This window comes from Belonocnema kinseyi, chromosome 10 (genome assembly GCF_010883055.1).
Source record: "Belonocnema kinseyi isolate 2016_QV_RU_SX_M_011 chromosome 10, B_treatae_v1, whole genome shotgun sequence".
NCBI classification, from domain to species: Eukaryota; Metazoa; Arthropoda; class Insecta; order Hymenoptera; family Cynipidae; genus Belonocnema; species Belonocnema kinseyi.
In genome coordinates this window covers 12,735,979-12,754,088 of record NC_046666.1, presented here as the reverse complement: position 1 = coordinate 12,754,088, position 18,110 = coordinate 12,735,979, and the positions used below count along the sequence as shown (strand labels likewise).

Sequence of the window (18,110 nt, the reverse complement as noted above, 5' to 3'; positions counted from 1 at the left end):
CAAAGATATATTGTCGAGTTTGGATATTTCGTAAGATTTCGATATTTTAAAAATATTTAAAGGTATCACAGCAGATTTAAAAGAATTTTAAAGAATTTTAAAGAATTGTGAAGAATTTTAAAGAATTTGAAGGATTTAGGATATTTTAAAAGATGCGAGGTAATTTTCAATTGCTATAATTAATTTGAAGGAATTTAAAAAAAATTTAAGATTAAGGCCTTTTTTGAAATACCACAGCATTTTCAAGAGTTATTAACAATTTTTGAGAATTTAAAAAAATTTCAAACGATTAAAAATATTGTAGAGTGATTTAAAATAGCAATTTCTAAGACTTTAAATATTTCAGGGTATTTTTAAAAATTCCAAGGAATCAGAAATTTTTTTTTAATTTCTAAGGATTTTCACCAATTCTGAAAGATTGGAAATATCTTACAAGGAAGGTACTCCAGGTGTCCCTCGCTGATTTGATTCTGCCTGATATATTTGCATTCGAGACAAAAATAAATTTGACTTGTTTCACTAAATAAAATTTTTTTTTTAATTTATGGGGGTGACTACATATGAATAAAAAAATTACGCGGGGGTTAACCACCCCTAACTATCAATGAAACAAAAAAATTATTTAAACAAATTCCATTTGTTCAAACAATTTAAAATTAATGAACTAATCTACTATTCCACTGATCTAATATCCCACTAGACTAGATAATGAAAATTAATTAACCAATGATAATAAATATTTCACTAGACTAATATTAATAATTTTAAGTAAAAAGACGAAAATACAGAAAATACAGTGTTCCCGTCACATTTTTTCAAAACCTAACAAAGTATTCTAAAAACTCAAAAAAGTAATTTATCCCCATGCATTGCATTATTTTTTTAAATTTATTTTTTTTTATAAAATTGTTTTTGAATACTTTCAAAATCTTAGAATCATTCTTTCCAACTATAATCGAATTTTTTAAAAATTGTTGTCATCTAGCAAAATTGAAAAATTTACTTTTAAAACTTCTGAATTTTACAAAATTTTAGGAAAGCGTTTAAAATCTGATACAACTCGTTTTCAAGAATCTGCATTGTGTTCTAATTTTTTTCGAAGATTTAATGAAAAAATTTTTTAATCCTTCAAATATCTTTAAAAAGGTTTTAATTTTTGATAAAATTTTTAAGAAATTCTGCAAAATTAAAGAAAAAATGCCTTCAAATCTTCCACATCCTTTTTTTTTATAATTTTACAAGACTTTCGGAATATTTTGCAATCTGTTCTTAACATTTTCTCAAAATAATTCAAAACCTCTAGATTGTTCTTTGATCATTTTAAAAATATTTTGGAATGTTTTGAAAATTTCTTCTAAAAATAAAAATCATAAATTTTTTTTCGAGAAATCTTTATGAAAATTTTTGTCATTCTCTAAAAAACTTTCAAAGCAATTAAAAAGTTTCTAAATATTTTGTTTGGTATTAAAAAAAAGTTGTACGTTTTGTTTTTAAATAAAATTATTTTCGTATCTTTTCAAAAATTGTAAATATCTTTCAGACGTATTCGAACTTTTTTCTAAATCATTTGTAATTTTGTAAAATTTTATTTTTAAGTCTTTTATATTTCACGCAGTTTTTGAAAATCGTTTAAAACTGATGAAAATTCTTCTTTAATATTCTTTTTAAATTAATTTGTTAAAATTGACAATAACATTACAAAGGATAAAAATAATTACAGAATTTAATTTTTAAATCTCAAAAAATCTACATTTTTAAAAGATTTTAAAAAATGTTTGAAAACTGTTTGAAAATGTTTAGAAGCGTTTTGATTTTTTTCTATTTTTTTGAAAAAATCCGAAAAAATTTAAAAAAATTACTTTCAAATCTTTCAGATTATTTTTCGATGATTTCGAAAATCTGATGCCATTTTTTAAAATCTCTTTTAATATTACTTAAAAATAAATTTTGTCAAATGAAAAAATTATTCAAAATTTTCCGCGAAATCTTAAGGAATTTTTTTATTCTCTTTACACCTTTAAAAATCTTTAAACACTTCTAAATGACAAAAACCTTTATCAATATTGTGAAAAGTTTTTAACACTCTTTCAAAATAAAGTAAAATTACTGGGTTGCATAAATAAAAAGTAAGTTTATTAAATAAATTAATATTTATTTTCAACCAAAAATGATACAGTTAAATTTTTAGTCACAAAATTTTTGTTTTAACCAAAAAACAATCGAATTTTCAGCAAAACAGATAAATTATTAACAAATTTTCAACCATATTGTTCAATTTTCGTTTTTGAAAATGATTATTAAAACTAAAAAAATAATAATGAACTATAAATGGAATAGTCACATTTTCAGACAACACATTTAATTTTCGACAAAATATTTTAATTATCGGCAGAAGAAATGAATTTCCAACCGAAAAATATACGTTTCTAACCAACAATGAAACAGTTACATTAAAAAATTTTAAAATAAATTTTGAATAACAAAAATCATTCGAATTTACTATAGAATAGTTCAATTTAAAAAAATTAAGTAAATGCACAAACAACTTCAATAATATTATATCAAAAAGATACATTTTTAACCGTATAGTTAAATTTTTAATTAAAAAGGATAATTTTTTAAACAAAAAATGCAATTCTTAGATTTCCAGTAAAAAAAAACTAATAAAAAATAAGTTTTAACAAAATATTTTTACTTTAACCAAACCAATTGAATTTCAAACGAAACGAAGATTTTTCAAACAAATAATTTCAAGCTGAAAAGACGAAACAAATTTTCCATAAAATAGGTAAATAGGAATTTTAACTCAAGAAAATATCAAACAAAAAAAAGGTATTTCAAGAAATTAGTTGCATTTTTATCAAAAGCACCATGAATTTCAACGAAAAATACTAATTTTCAAACAAGAAGAAAAATTTTCTGCCATAAAAACAAATTTCCATATAAAAAAAAACACTTTTTAACTGAAAATTGTAATTTATAATACAATTTTCAGTTAAAAGAACTAAGTTTAAATAAAAGAAAAAACGGTTTTTCAACCTAGCAAATGAATTTCAAACTAAAAAATATAAATGATCAGATAAAAAGATTAATTTTCTATCAAAGAAAATGAGTTTTCAACTAAAAGGAAAAATTGTCAAGCAAACACGAGAGCAATTTTCAGCAGAAATGTTCAATTTTCAGTCACCATGGTGTCGATAAAAAACGATTTCACTTCAATAGTCGACAAATATTTTTTTTATTAAATTCCCGATTATCGGAAATATGGACGGTCCCTTTTAATATGTGTAAAATAAAAAAGTGTCCAATTGGCACCTTTCAAATAATAAAAAATTCAATACGTTTTTTGTGCCCATAAATTATATACTTTTTTAATTTTAGCTGAAAATTCTTTTTTTTTTGTAAAAAAATTTTCTTCTAGCTTACAAATTGATATTTTGGTTAAAATTAATTTATTTAATGAAGATTAATTTTATTTGTTAAGAAAATGACTTTACTGTTGTTTACAAGTAATTTATCCAGTTGATAGTGTAACTATGACATTTTTGGTAGAAAATAAATTCTCTTTTTCAACTAAAAGTTCGTCTTTCTTATTGAAAATTTACATTTGTGGCAGAAATATAATTTTTCAGGTTAAAAATTTGAAAATTTGGTTTAAACTTCGTTTTTTTAATTATTACCTTTATCGCAAATGTTACTATAGCAATCTTGGTTCATTGTTTTTCGTTTAAAATACAATTTTTCAAGTTGTAAAGTTGTAAAGTCTTTTTGGTAGAAAATTATTTGTTTGAAAATTCGCTTTTTTGTTTAAAAATCAATTTTTTCGGCTTGAATGTAAATATTTGGTTAAAACTTCTTTTTTCATTATTTTTTTTTTTACTGAAAATGTAACAATTCCCTTTTTTGTTAAAAATTTGTGTTTTTTAATTGGAAATGTAACTATACGGTTAAACAATTATCTTTTTGATAGAATATTATTGTGTTTGTTTGTGCATTCACTTCTTTGTGAAAAATTCAAATGTTCTATTCTAAATTCTATTTTGGTTTAATACTCTTTTTGAATTCTAATATTAGTATATAAGGTTGAAAATTTAACAGTTTTGTTGAATTTTCATTATTTTTAAAAATCCATCTTTTTCAGTTGAAAATCCATCTTTTTTAGTAAAAATTATTATTCTCGTTTGAAAATAATCTACTTACGTTAAAAATTGTTTTTTATTTAAAAAATAAAAAATATTGTTGAAAATTTGTTGTTTTTTTGGTTGAAAAAAATTTGGTTTAAAATTATTTTTTGAAATAGATTCTTTAAAATTTTTGATTTTTGTTGTAGGTGGGCAATTAGTGATTTGAACATTAAATTATTTTTGTTCAAATTCTATGTTTTGCTTGAAAATGTAAATATTTTGTTTTCTTTTTCGGGGCAATATTGCTTTTTTTTTACTGAAAATGTAAATATTTAATTTTTTGTTAAAATTAATCATCTTTATTTAAAAATTCAACAATGTGGTTAAAAAATCATGTATTTTGTTGAAAATTAGTTTTTTTTCTACAGAACATTAGTATTTTTGTTCGTAAATTAATTTCTTTGTTGAAAATTCCACTATTTTGTTGTTGATTCGATTGTTTAAAAAAATTAAAGTTAATTGTTTTAACTAAAAATTTTAACTGTTCCATTTTTAGTTGAGAATAATTTCTTATTGCAAACTAATTTCTTTCTTTAAAAATCGAACAATTTCGTTGAAAATTCAATTTTTATTTAAAATTGTTAAAATTCCATTTTTTTTAACATTCATTTCTTTAGTTGAAAATTCATCGTCTTTGGTAGCAAATTATTCTTCTTGTTTAAAAATTCATTTCTTTGGCTGAAAATTCGTGCTTTTTTATCGGGTTGAAAATTAGTTTTTTTAACTGCAAATGAAAGTACAATTTAAAAATTTTCGTTAAAAATGTATTTATATTTGGCCCTGAAATCTTGTCTCCTATATATATTTACATGCAGTGAGATATTTTCTTTTTCGCGATAAGCCCAATGATTCTAAGGTAATTCGGGATTTCAAAACCGGAATAAATTTGAGGAGTAGCTAGATCGTCATTGGTGAAGTCGGGCCAGTTCGGGTTCGCGCTCGTGCATTTTCGGCTTTACACGGATCTGGTCTTCGATGCATGTACCGGAGCCGACTGACTCACCGACACGCTACGTTAGCATATGTTTCTCCCAGATGGGAAAGTGGTGGGGGCCGAAAAATCCCAATTTTGGAGACACTGCACCAGAGCACTAGTTTCTAGAAGAAGGAGACGTCCAATTAAGTGAGTCTAAGTTGAAAAATTTTGTAGAGCACCAGGAAAGAGAGGATTTGGTGAGTGTTAAAATTCACAATAAAATTATTTCAATGTGAAACCAAATTGTACAAAAGGGTTCTTCTAAAGAAGATATTGTCTCTATTTAAAAAAAGTATCCATAGCCTGAAAATTTTGAGGCAATTCATGTGCCAAAGCTAAACCCGGAAATTAAATTGCTAATATCAGATTTGAGTTTGTAAAAAAAAGTTCTCAAACAACAGCACAGGAAATATTGGAATGGCAATTTTCGGAGTTGACGCTGCTTTGACGACTATCTTTAATTTAAAGGGGAAGAAGGACGGTAATGTAGAGTCCTATTTTTGCGACGCAGGTAGAATTTTATCGGACTTGCATTACAGTATCTCTATTACCAGACGTTTCTTTATCACTCTGTTAGATAATAAACTGGTGAAGGATCTTGCTGAGGATCATCTTCCCACATCGTCGAAACTTTTGTTTGGAGAGGATTTTACTGCTAGAATAAAAGCTGCTAAGGAGGTAGAAGAATTGATTTAGAAGCTAGAGAAACCTTTTACATCAAACCAGGACAATAAATGTACTAAAGCGACTCAGAAGTTTCGACGAAGAAAGGCTCAACCGGTGCATCCAAATCGTGTCATGAAGCCTTCGTTAAACTTCGGGGGCCCGCCCAAGAGATTCGATAGGAATCTGACGGGACACCAGAAAGAGTAGAAATATAATCGACCTGAACAATTCCAGCAGCGACGCTAAGTATAAACATTTCGGTAGGCTTAGGTTTTTCGAAAGCTCTTGGAGAAAAGTAACGAATGATGAAATCGTTCTACAGTTTGTGAGGGGTTATCAATCCCCTTTTCATTTGAAGTAGTTCAAGATAAAAAACCTAATATTTCTAATTTTACAGGTACTGAATTTTGAGATTGCTTTGCTGCTGTTAAAGATCTTATAGACAAGGGTAGAGAATGCCAGAGAGAATGCCAACCATCCAAGCGACAGATTTGTTCCTACAATTTTCTAACTGATAAGGCAAATGGCAAAAAGCGATTTATTATGAATTTGTAGAAATTAAATAACTTTATTGATCCACCTCATTTTAAATTAGAGGATCATAAAATAGTTTAGCGCTCCTTGAGGCGAAACTGTTATATGGCCTCCATTAATTTAAAGGATGCTTATTTCTTAGTTCCTGTGGCAAAGAAATATAGGAAGTATTTACGGTTTCAATTTAACATGAAGCTGTATGAGTTTAATTGTTTACCTTTTGGTCGCTGAACTGCTCCATATGTTTTTACTAAACTAATCAAGCCCATTTTCCTATGTGTTTTGTATGTTACAGCATAAAAAGTTATGTAAATATTTCAATTAATGTTTTTTTCTAAATTGAAAAGTTATTATCAATTATTATCAGCGAGTCATCCTTTTATCATTTTCCACACTTTTCTTATTCCAAGACCAAGTGAGACATGTCAATGAACAATTGCAGAAATAAATAACACAAGTCACATTTTTATTCTAATTTAAAACTCCCGCCAAGAAGAGTACAACTTTACCGACAGTGCGCACGCTTCGTAGTACGATCAAGTACGGCTGAGCGATCAGCGCCAAACAGCTGTGAGTCCCACAACCGTGAAACTCCTTTCGGTGCCGGGAAAATCTTCAGAGTGCATTTTTAAAACCTCAAAATCGAATTATCATCGACCGCTAGTAAATTTTGCGTGTCTCATAGATTTCGCCATTTTTGTGCGCCCTGTTCTAACAGCCTTAAGGATGTACACTGCGTACAATTAATCTCAAAAGTTGCCTATCTTCAAAATGATTTCTAACCTTAACGAAAAATATCGATTATTAATTTCTGTAAATCTTGATAGAGGCTTCTGAGCACACGTCAGAAAAAAATAATTAAGGTTAAAATGGTTTATTTAACAGTAGTTATTCAAAGGCTTAGGTTTTCCTTTCTCTTGAGGGAAAAGTTACAATTTTTATTTAATCCTAGTGACCAAGGGCTCATTTTATTCTTCAAAGGATTTTCTAAATTTCTATTTGGGTTGCTTTTATTAAATAAAAAGTTATTAAGAAATCAAGCAGTTATTATTCTTTTAAACAATCATTATTTAAATTATAATTAACACCACCTAAATATAATTGTATATAATCCTTTTAAGAGTAAAATGAGGCCTTGATCATTAGGATTAGATAAAAATTGAAACTTTTCCCTTAGAAGAATGGAAAAACTAAACCTTGAAATAACTATTGTTAAATAAACAATTTTAACCCGTATTACTTTTTCTGAAGTGTACTTAGAATCATCCATAAAGATTTACTGAAATTAATAATAGATGATTTTTTTATCGATTTTATAAATCTTTTTAAAGGTAGGCAGCATTTGATATTGAATATACAGAGTGTACATCCTTGAGTGAAGTTCAACCGGGGTTATATGAGTCGTTTCGTTTAAATAAATCATTCCATCCCTCCCCGTATATTATTCTATAAAATTAACCTTAAAATTGCGAATTGACGCTTTAGAATTAATTACATAGGAAGCAGGTGGCGCCACCTCAATGGCTAAGCGCGCGAAAAGTCTTCTCTTTTAAAATTTAGCTTTAAAAACTGTGCTCAGAATGAACAGATGGATCTGACTACATTATAATCTATTCGAACAAAATGTCTCACATAATCCCGATTCAACTTCACTTAAGATGAGCTCGTTTAATAGGTTAATTTTCTACCAAAAAAGACGAATTTTTCTCAAATAATTGAATTTTTAACCAAAAACATGAATTTAATACCAAAAATTGAAGTTAAATTTTTCGGTTCAAGAATTAACTTTTTACTAAAAAAATTTAATTTCCAACCAAAGAGTTGAATTTTTAATTGAAGGAAATGCTTTCCAACTTAAATCAAGAAACTTTAACAAACAAAATTTTGCTTAACCAAAAACTTTAATTTTCAATCAAAAAAGATTAATTTCAAATTAATAAAAAAAATTTACTTTAGATTAAAAGTTAAATTAATTTTCACCCAAAAAATATCAATTTAAAACTGAATAGTTGAATTTTTAATTTTTGGTAGAAAGGTTAATGTTTAACTAAAATTATAGATCTTCTAGGAAAAAATTAATTTTTAACCAAATAGTTTCATTCACAATATAGGCTGGAATATAAATATTAAATAACGGATATTTTTATTTGTAAATAAATAAGAAACGCACATACAATGAATTTATAATTCAGATCGCATTTTCGTCGATCCAGTCCAAAAATTTAGATACTCTAGTATAGACAGTCGGATGATCAATTTCTGCACAACCTTTGGACCAGGAAACAAGACCAACAAGTTTTCCTTCCACAGTCAAAGGACCACCAGAGTCACCCTATGATTAAAGAAAATTAATTAATATTGTATGTTAATTGTATTGATAAATAAAATGGGAAAATTATATTTCAATAAGCTAAACGAGGAAAAGGAGAATAAGGTAAAAGAGGAAACGGAAGAGGAATAGAAGATGCACGAGTGGGAAGAGGAAGAGGTATAGTAAAAGGAAGAGAAAGAGGAAGAGGAAGAAGAGGAGGAGGAAGAGGAAGAAGAGGAGGAGGAGGGGTGGAGGAGGAAGGGGGCGAGAAAGGGGAAAGGAGAAGAAGAAAAAGGGGGAAATGAGGTAAAAGAAGAGAAGGAAGAGGCGGAGGAAGATGAAGAAAACTTGAACATATTTTCTGTGCATCAAAATTAATTTTAATTACCCAAAAAGAACATAAATAATTAGTTTAGGATTGATGCCAGTTGTTATAAAAATTATAAACAAATTATATTAACGAATGGAGGTGGAGGTCCAAAACATAAAAAAATGGTTTGTTAATTAAAAGGGAATTACAAATTTAGGTTTCTTTTTCGTTGGTATATATTGTTTTTCTCATAAAATAAGTTTCAAAGATATTTTAAATTGACTATAAATCGCACACACATTTATAATTACTGAATATTTCTTATTGTAAATAATAAAAATTATCAAAAATTTTTAAAATATGTGACAAACATACCATTTTTTTTACTGAAAAGTATTTCAGACAATCGAATAGTTATACCACATTTATCAAATGTTTCGCTAAATTTTCAATTCTCTTGTTACTAACAAATTATTGAAGAAATATATATCAACGTTGTTTTTCTTTTAAAACCAATTAGGAATATTTAATTAAGTGGTTGATAATTACAGAACATTTTTAACATTAAATACTTTTTATTTTTAACAACATATATAAATTGTAAACAAATAAAACTTATTTGTTTTATTACGTATTTATTAAGTATATCTTATTTGATTCTATGAGAAAAACAATTTTTAAATATTCAAAAAATGTGAAAATCAAAACGTATTTAATAATTTGTTAATGATAATAACACTTAAGAATCATTCATACATTTTCTTCATAAAAGATTAATAATAATCATAATAAATTAATAATAATAAATATTTAATAATTCTAAATTAATTTTTAATCGAGAGGTTTCTTTCTTCTAAGGAAGATGATTAATCTTTTACCAAGAAGTAATTATTTTTTCAACAAAATTACATTAATTTCCTAAAAACTATATGAATTTTAAAAACCAAAAAGTAAATATTATAAAAAAAATTGGAATAGTTGAATTTCCATAAAAAAAATTAAATTTGAATGAGAAAACGAATGTTTGACAAAACATTTGAGTTTTTTTACCAGACTATTTAATTTTTAAGAGAAAAAGATTAATTTTCAATAAAAATTTAAATATTTATTTAAATAGTTGAATTTGCAAACAAATAGTTAAATTTTCCATTAAACGAATTTATTTTTAACAAAGAATGATTCCTATTAAATTAGTTCAATTTTCAAGAAAAGTGATTAATTTTTCACTGAAATTATGAATTTTCAACCAAAAAATAAATTTTTAATGTAGAAGTTTAACGTTTAACTGAAAAGTTTAATTTTCTACCTGAGAAAAAGAATTCTCAACAAAAAATGTAAGAGTACTATTTCAACGAAAAAAATATTTTCATCTAAAATGAAAAAAAATGTTGCACCAAAAGCTAAAGCTTCTGCCAATAAAGATAAATTTTCTAACAAAATGGTTTTTTCAAACCAAAAAGTTGATATTTATACAAAACAATTGAAATTTTAAAAAAATTAATTTTTCAACCAAGAATATTAAATTTCTTCTAAAAAAGGCATCCTCGACAACAAAAATAACATTTTTAACCAAATAGTGGAAGTTTGAAAAAAAAGATCAAATTGTTAATAAAAAATGAAGTAGTTTAATTTTGGTTTAAAAAAGTTAATTTTCAATCAAAAAACCTAATTTAAAAAAAACGGTTTATTTTTTATCAAATACTTCAAATGTAAAAAAGTTCATTAAAAAAAAATAATGATAAAAAAAACAGTTAAAATAAAGAGCTAAATTTGCAATCTCAAGAGATTGATTGTCAACGAAAAATGTAACAGCTCATATTTGCATAAACAAATTTTGATTTCATATTAAAAACCAGTTGTATTTATTAAAAAAGTTGAATTTTCAACAAAATATTTGAATTCTCAACTCAAACAGATTAAATTTTAACGAAACTGTGGCACTTTTATTTAAAAAATTGATATTATACCAAAAAGGACAAATTTGTAACATAATACATACATTTTTTTAAATAATAATTGAATTTTCAACCAAAAGGATTCTTTTTTTTTAAAAAGACAACATATAAAAAAATTGGTTAATAATAATGTTGACTATGTAACCCCTCCCCCCTTTTTAGTCCCAATAGAAGAATTTGTTAATTAAACATTTAATAATAAATTAAAAAAACATACGTGACATGCTCCCTTCTTAACATCTGGATCGAATGCACAGATTTGAGAATCGTGAATCGAAAGATTTTCTTCTTTATATGCTTCTCTGCAAAATTCTTGACCGGAAATTACAAGATCCGCTCGTTGCAAATGATCAGGAGCATAACCGCCGAACTGTAAAAAAGGGTAATGAAAAAAATAATTTTGTAAATTTTTCTAAAACAATTTTGTCATTTGTATTGTTTTTAAAATTTCCTTTTCAGTTAAAAAGGTTGACAATATTATACTAAGTTTAGTGGAAAAAAAATTAAAATAAGTAAACTCACTTTAAGACTTCCCCAGCCAGAGACAACAGCTTTCTGATTTTCACTGATGATAAGATTAGATTTTGGAAGAAGAACGGTCTTGAGTTCATCACTGATCTTAAATGGGATTTTGACCTAAAAATAAAATTGTTAATAATTAACTAATCACAAAAATTGATTATCAAATACGAAATTTATTTTTATGAACCAATCTTACTTTTAAAAGAGCAATATCATTCTTCCAAGAATTCTTTGAATCGTATCCTTTGTGAACAATTATTCTTTCGATCTCCCGCTTTACTTTTGGCTCACTCAATTTTAATGTAGCAGCTACTACTTTTATATAATAAGGCTCTTGTCTGAAAGCAAAAAATTATAACATTTGAAATATAATTTTTTAAATTAATTTAAACTAACTGGTGTAACAGATTATTATAAATAATTATATTTGATATAATTAAATAATTTCTTAGTTATTAAAATGGCCCTTTAAATACTTCTATGAGTTAGTAAACAGAACTGCTTTACTTATTTAGTTAGATATAAATATAAACAATAATATAACAAGTAGTTAAATTTGTAACCAAAAAGTTGAATTTTCTACTAGAAAGAGAAATTTTTATTAAAAATAGTTTCATTTTTAACCAAATAGTTGAGTTTTACCCAAAAATTTGTTATTTAAACCAAGAATTAAAATTTTCTACAAAAAGATAAATTATCAAGAAATACATGAATGTTTATCCAGTACTTGAATTTTTAATTAAAAATACGAATTTTTAACCAAAAAAGAAATAGTAAGCTTTTCGATTAAAAAATTAATTTTTAACAAAATAGTTTAAATTTCTTATAATTACCCTAATTTTCAATGAAATGGTTTAATTTTTAATTAAATATTTAAATTTTAACAAAAAGTTAATTTGCAATCAAATAGCTAAAGTTTTAATCAAATTGTGGAATTTAAACAAAATGGCTAGATTTAAACCAAAATTTCAGTTTTTTAACCAAAAACATTAACTTTCTATAAAAAATATTAATTATGAACAAAATACATTAATTATTACCCAGTAACTTGAATTTTGAACTAAAAATGGAATATTTAAATTTTCATTTTTAAAAATTAGTAAAAAAAAATAATTTTACACAAAATAGGTGAATTTTTATATCATTAACCCAATTTTTAATGAAATAGTTTAATTTCTTACTAAATAGTTATATTTTAACAAAAATATACACTTTTAATAAAAAAAATTTGCAATTCAATATTTTAATTTTCTACCAAATTATTAAATCCTTAATCAATCCAAAATAATTAAAAATTAACAGTTGCGTTTTTCACTACAAAGATGAATTTTCTACCAAAAAGTTAAGTTTTCATCAAAATAGTTTCATTTTTACCTCAATTGTTAAACTGAAACTAAACAGTTTAATTTGAAAAAATGGTGTGTTTTAACCGAGTACTTGAAATTTCAAACAAAAAAATGAATTTTGAACCAAATAGTTGAATCTCTAACCAAAAAGATGAATTTTCTATTAGAAAGTTAATTTTTTATGAAAATAGTTTAAGTTTTAACTTAATAGACAAAAAGATTAATTTTCTACAGAAATTTGAATATTTATTTAAATAGTTGACTTTGTAAACAAATATTTAAGTTTTCCGTTGAAAGAGTTCATTTCTAACAAAGATAGATTCCTTTTAAATTAGTTCAATTTTCAAGGAAAGTGATTAATTTTTCACTAAAATAATGAATTTTCAACCAAAAAATAAATTTTCAAGGTAAAAGTTTAAGTTTTAACAGAAAAGTTGAATTTTCAACCCGAGAAAAAGAATTCTCAACAAAAATCAAAGAGTATTATTTCAACGAAGAAAATATTTTCATCTAACAGGAAAACATTTTTGAACCAGAAGCTAAAATTTCTGCCAATAGAGATACATTTTCAAAATAAAAAGCGAATTTTCAACAAGAGTTAAATTTTCAACCAAGTCAAATTTTTAAGTCAAGAAAGTTAATAAATTTCAAACAAAATGGTGATTTTTTAAACCAAAAAGTCGATATTTATACAAAAAAGATGAACTTAAAATAGTTTAAGTTTTAACTCTCTATAAAACAGTTTCTAATTTCCAACCGAAAAGCCTAATTTTTAACCGAAAAGTTGAATATAATCCAAACAGTTCAGTTAAAACAAAAAATTGAATCTTTTACCAAGAAGAATAATTTTCAATTTAAAAAAGACGAATTATGAACAAAATAAATAAATAATTATTTTTCATTATTCATTTATTATTTATTATTTATCATTAATATGTATTGACTTTATATTTATTATTATTATTAACTTAAAAACATGATTTTTTTCACCAAAAATGGAATATCTCAATTTCCATTTAAAAACAATTATTTTCAATGAAATGGTTTAATTTCTAACAAAATAGTTCGATTTTAACAAAAATATGTAGTTTTAATGAAAAAAGTTTATTTAAAGCCAAATAGCTTATTTTTCAATCAAATAGTTGTACGCGTAATAATGCGCAATAATGCGTAATAATGCGTAATAACGCATAATAACTCACAATGTTTCGTAATACTGCGTAATAACGCGTAATTTTCGGATAATGTGGAGTAGAATTTCACAAATTAAAAATATATAAAAATAAAACAAGAAATAAAAAAATAAAAATTCCACAAATGCTTGAAGAAATTATAAAATCACAAATGAAGAAAATAATTCTATTAGATACTAAACTTTAGTTTGCGATATCTCAGATCCATGTTAGTGCAAAGGTGGAATCACATCCAGAAATAAAATTAGGTCCAGAAATGGAATCCCATGCAGAATTGGGATCCTATCCGCAAACAGAATCACATGCAGAAATGGAATCGCATCCAGAAATGGAATCACATGCAGAAATGGAATCATATGCAGAAATGGACTTACATCCAGAAATGGAATCACATGCAGAAATGGAATCATATGCAGAAATGGAATCACATCCAGAAATGGAATCACATGCAGAAATGGAATCATGTGCAGAAATGGAATCACATCCAGAAATGGAATCACATCCAGAAATGGAATCACATCCAGAAATGGAATCACATGCAGAATTGGGATTCTATCCACAAATAGAATCACACGCTGAAATGGAATCAGGTCCAGAAATGGAATCAGGTCCAGAAATGGAATCACATTCAGAAATGGAATCACATGCAGAATTGGGATCCTATCCACAAACAGAATCACATGCAGAAATGGAATCGCATCCAGAAATGGAATCACATGCAGAAATGGAATAATATGCAGAAATGTAGTCACATCCAGAAATGGAATCACATGCAGAAATGCAATCATATGCAGAAATGGAATCACATGCAGAATTGGGATTCTATCCACAAATAGAATCACACGCAGAAATGGAATCAGGTCCAGAAATGGAATCACATTCGGAAATAGAATCACATGCAGAATTGGGATCCTATCCACAAACAGAATCACATGCAGAAATGGAATCGCATCCAGAAATGGAATCACATGCAGAAATGGAATCATATGCAGAAATGTAATCACATGCAGAAATGGAATCATATGCAGAAATGGAATCACATGCAGAAATGGAATCACATGCAGAAATGGAATCACATCCAGAAATGGAATCAGATCCATACTTAAAGGTTAAAAAATGTAATACAAATATCTTACCCTACAACACAATGGGCCGCAGTAATGACATAGTTTTCATTTAAAACTGAACCTCCACAGAAGTGGTAGCCGTATGTTTGAAGTGACACCTATTTGAAATAAATTTAATTTTCAGGATTTAATTTTCGAAAAATTAGATAATATTTTCGCATACAATGTAAAAGATTAAAAATACCTGATAGGGAATTTCTCCAGCTTTAGCATCTTCTCCATTAACGATTCGGGGTGATAGTGCATTCCATTGAAGAACTCGGGCTAGGAGTTCATTCATAAATAGAAATTTATTTAACTACATCAATTTTTAAAAAATTTGGTATTTGAAAGAAAAAATGGAAGTCATAATTTTCATAAAAAAATTAATTTAGAAAAAAATTCATTTTTTACGTTTTGAATTAAACCAAAAAAGACTAATTTTTAACTGAATACTTAAATTTACAACATAAAATGAAGAATGTCAACAAAAATTTTATTATTAACTCATATAGTTTAATTTTCTACCAAATTGTTGAATGTTAAAATCAAAAAGACCAATTTTCTACAAAACAGATTAATTTTCATACGGATAAAAAAAGGAATTTTCCACAAAACAATTACATTTTCAACCAAAAAGATGAATTTTAAAATAAAATAATTAATCTTTGACAACAACAATAAATATATTTTCAACACAAGAGTGAAACCTAAGAGATTATTTTTTACCAAAAATATGAATGTTCTTAAAATAGAAAAGTTAAATTTTCCCCAAAAGAAATGTATCTTCTACCAAAAAAATGGGGTTTTTAACAAATTAGTCCAACTTTCAACTTTCATAACGTTATTTCCAGAGGCTCCCTTCCCCGTCCCCCTGTTAACAATAAACATAGTTTATCAACGGCCCCTTACGAATCGTAGTTTCTAGAGTGACTTCCTCCCCCTCTTCAATGGGTAAAGTAGTTTCTGGGCGGCCCCTTACCAAACTTATTTTTTAGCGCGACTTACTTCACATCTTAACATTGTAATGTAGTTTATGGACAATCCCTCACCAAACGTAGTTCCTATCGCGACTCCCTCCCACTCATAAATTTGGTAACGTAGTTTATTGACGTTCCCTCACCAAGAGTAGTTTTGTGGCGCGACTCACTCCCTCTCTTGAATTGGAAACGCAATTAATGGACGGCCCCTCACCAACCGTAGTTTCTGGCGCGACTTTCTCCCCCTCTTAAATTTGTAACGTAGTTTATTGACGACTCCTTACCAAGCTTATTTTTTAGCGCGACTTAATTCCCATCTTAACATTGTAATGTAGTTTATGGACAATTCCTAACCTTCTTGTAGATGGAAGTCAATATTTCAGTCAATTCAGTAATTGACTGAAATTTTGACTTCCATCCACAAGAATATTATTACACCCTGGTCAACAACTTAACATCTAATGTAACAATCCCTTACTAAACGTAGTTTCTATCGCGACTCCCTCCCACTCATAAATTTGGTCACGTATTTTATTAACGTTCCCTCACAAAGAGTAGTTTTGTGGCGCGACTCACTCTCCCTCTTAAGTTGGAAACGTATTTAATGGACAACCCCTCACCAACCGTAGTTTCTGGCGCGACTTCCTCCCCCTCTTAAATTTGTAACGTAGTTTATTTACAAATCCTTATCAAGCTTATTTTTTAGCGCGACTTAATTCCCATCTTAACATTGTAATGTAGTTTATGGACAATTCCTCACCTTCTTGTAGATGGAAGTCAAAATTTCAGTCAATTCAGTAATTGACTGAAATTTTGATTTCCATCTACAAGAATATTATTACACCCTGGTCAATAACTTAACGTCTTATACAAAAATCCCTCACTAAACGTAGTTTCTATCGCGACTCTCTCCCACTATAAATTTGGTAACGTAGTTTATTGACGTTCCCTCACCAAGAGTAGTTTTGTGGCGCGACTCACTCCCCCTCTTGAATTGGAAACGCATTTAATGGACGGCCCCTCACCAAACGTAGTTTCTGGGGCGACTTCCTCCCCCTCTTAAATTTGTAACGTAGTTTATTAACGGCCCCTTACCAACCGCAGTTTATGGACCGCCCCTCACTAATCGTAGTTTCTGGCGAGATCCCTTCCTCCTTCAAATCTCTTGCGTAGTTCATGGATGGCCCCTTACCAACCGAATTTTTTTCGCGACCTCTTCCCCTCACAAATTGGTAACGTAGTTTCTAGACGGCCCCTAAACTTATTCAATTGAAAAAGTTTTTAATTGAGGAAAGTTTTGTTTATTACTTACCATTGGAGAAAGTCAGAAGGCCAAAACCAACAAATAAACTGACTATCATTGTGAAGAATTTTCTGGAGACTAGGTCGAATGCTAATCATGAAGACTAATTTATGATAAATGGATTGTGAAATATAGTATAAAGATTTAAATCAAGATTTGAAGTAGAGAAAAAGACAAATGTGTACTTTAATCGCACTTGATAGATCCGTTTTAAACTTTTTGATTCTAATCATGTTATTGGTAAGCGTAAGTAATATTTATCACTGACATTCTTAAATTCTAAGGTCTATCTATATCAGGTAATTATTACTACAAGAAAATCAAGATTTTTACCAAATTTAAAGTAAACTGTTGTGGTATTTTTTTTAAATTTTAAGTACTTCAAGTGTTTACAATGCAATTAATAAAAATATTTTTAACCAGGGCACAGTGCTCCAAAATAAATAAATGTAAAAAAGGGGTTCATAGCCTGATTAGAGGCTTATTTAGTCTTAACCCTTTCCGCCATACATTTTTCAGGGAAACGAGTTTTCATGAAAATTGGTACATAGTGGTTTTTGGGGTCGCTGATTACGAATCTGAACTCAGATTTTGAAAATTCAAAATGGAGGGTCCAATATGGCGGCTAACGTTTGGCATATTTTTTTATTTTTTCTGAAAATTGGTATACGGGGGTTTTTGGGAGCACTTATCACGAATCTGAACTTATATTTAGAAAATTCAG

The 18,110-nt window shown here is 27.2% G+C and overlaps 1 protein-coding gene across 1 annotated transcript; it reads right to left on the bottom strand.

The window, feature by feature from the left end:
- Nucleotides 1-8,548: 8,548 nt before the first annotated feature.
- LOC117181030 (mite allergen Der p 3-like) lies at nucleotides 8,549-15,404 on the bottom strand. Its single transcript, XM_033373598.1, has 6 exons — nucleotides 15,309-15,404; nucleotides 15,134-15,222; nucleotides 11,655-11,796; nucleotides 11,459-11,572; nucleotides 11,154-11,306; nucleotides 8,549-8,692 (listed from the first exon to the last, which is right to left on the bottom strand). Exons 1-6 carry the CDS (start codon nucleotides 15,402-15,404, stop codon nucleotides 8,549-8,551), a joined length of 738 nt encoding a protein of 245 aa, XP_033229489.1.
- Between the last annotated feature and the right edge of the window lie 2,706 nt (nucleotides 15,405-18,110).

What these genes read in the sequence shown, in the direction of transcription:
- LOC117181030 (XM_033373598.1), bottom strand. Translation starts at nt 15,404, where the DNA reads ATGAATGAACTCCTAGCCCGAGTTCTTCAATGGAATGCACTATCACCC. An exon ending in GCGGCCCATTGTGTTGTAGG is followed by an intron (nt 11,797 to 15,133) that starts GTAAGATATTTG and finishes TTTTGCTTTCAG; the next exon opens with ACAAGAGCCTTATTATATAA. An exon ending in TTAAGAAGGGAGCATGTCAC is followed by an intron (nt 8,693 to 11,153) that starts GTATGTTTTTTT and finishes CTTTAATCATAG; the next exon opens with GGTGACTCTGGTGGTCCTTT.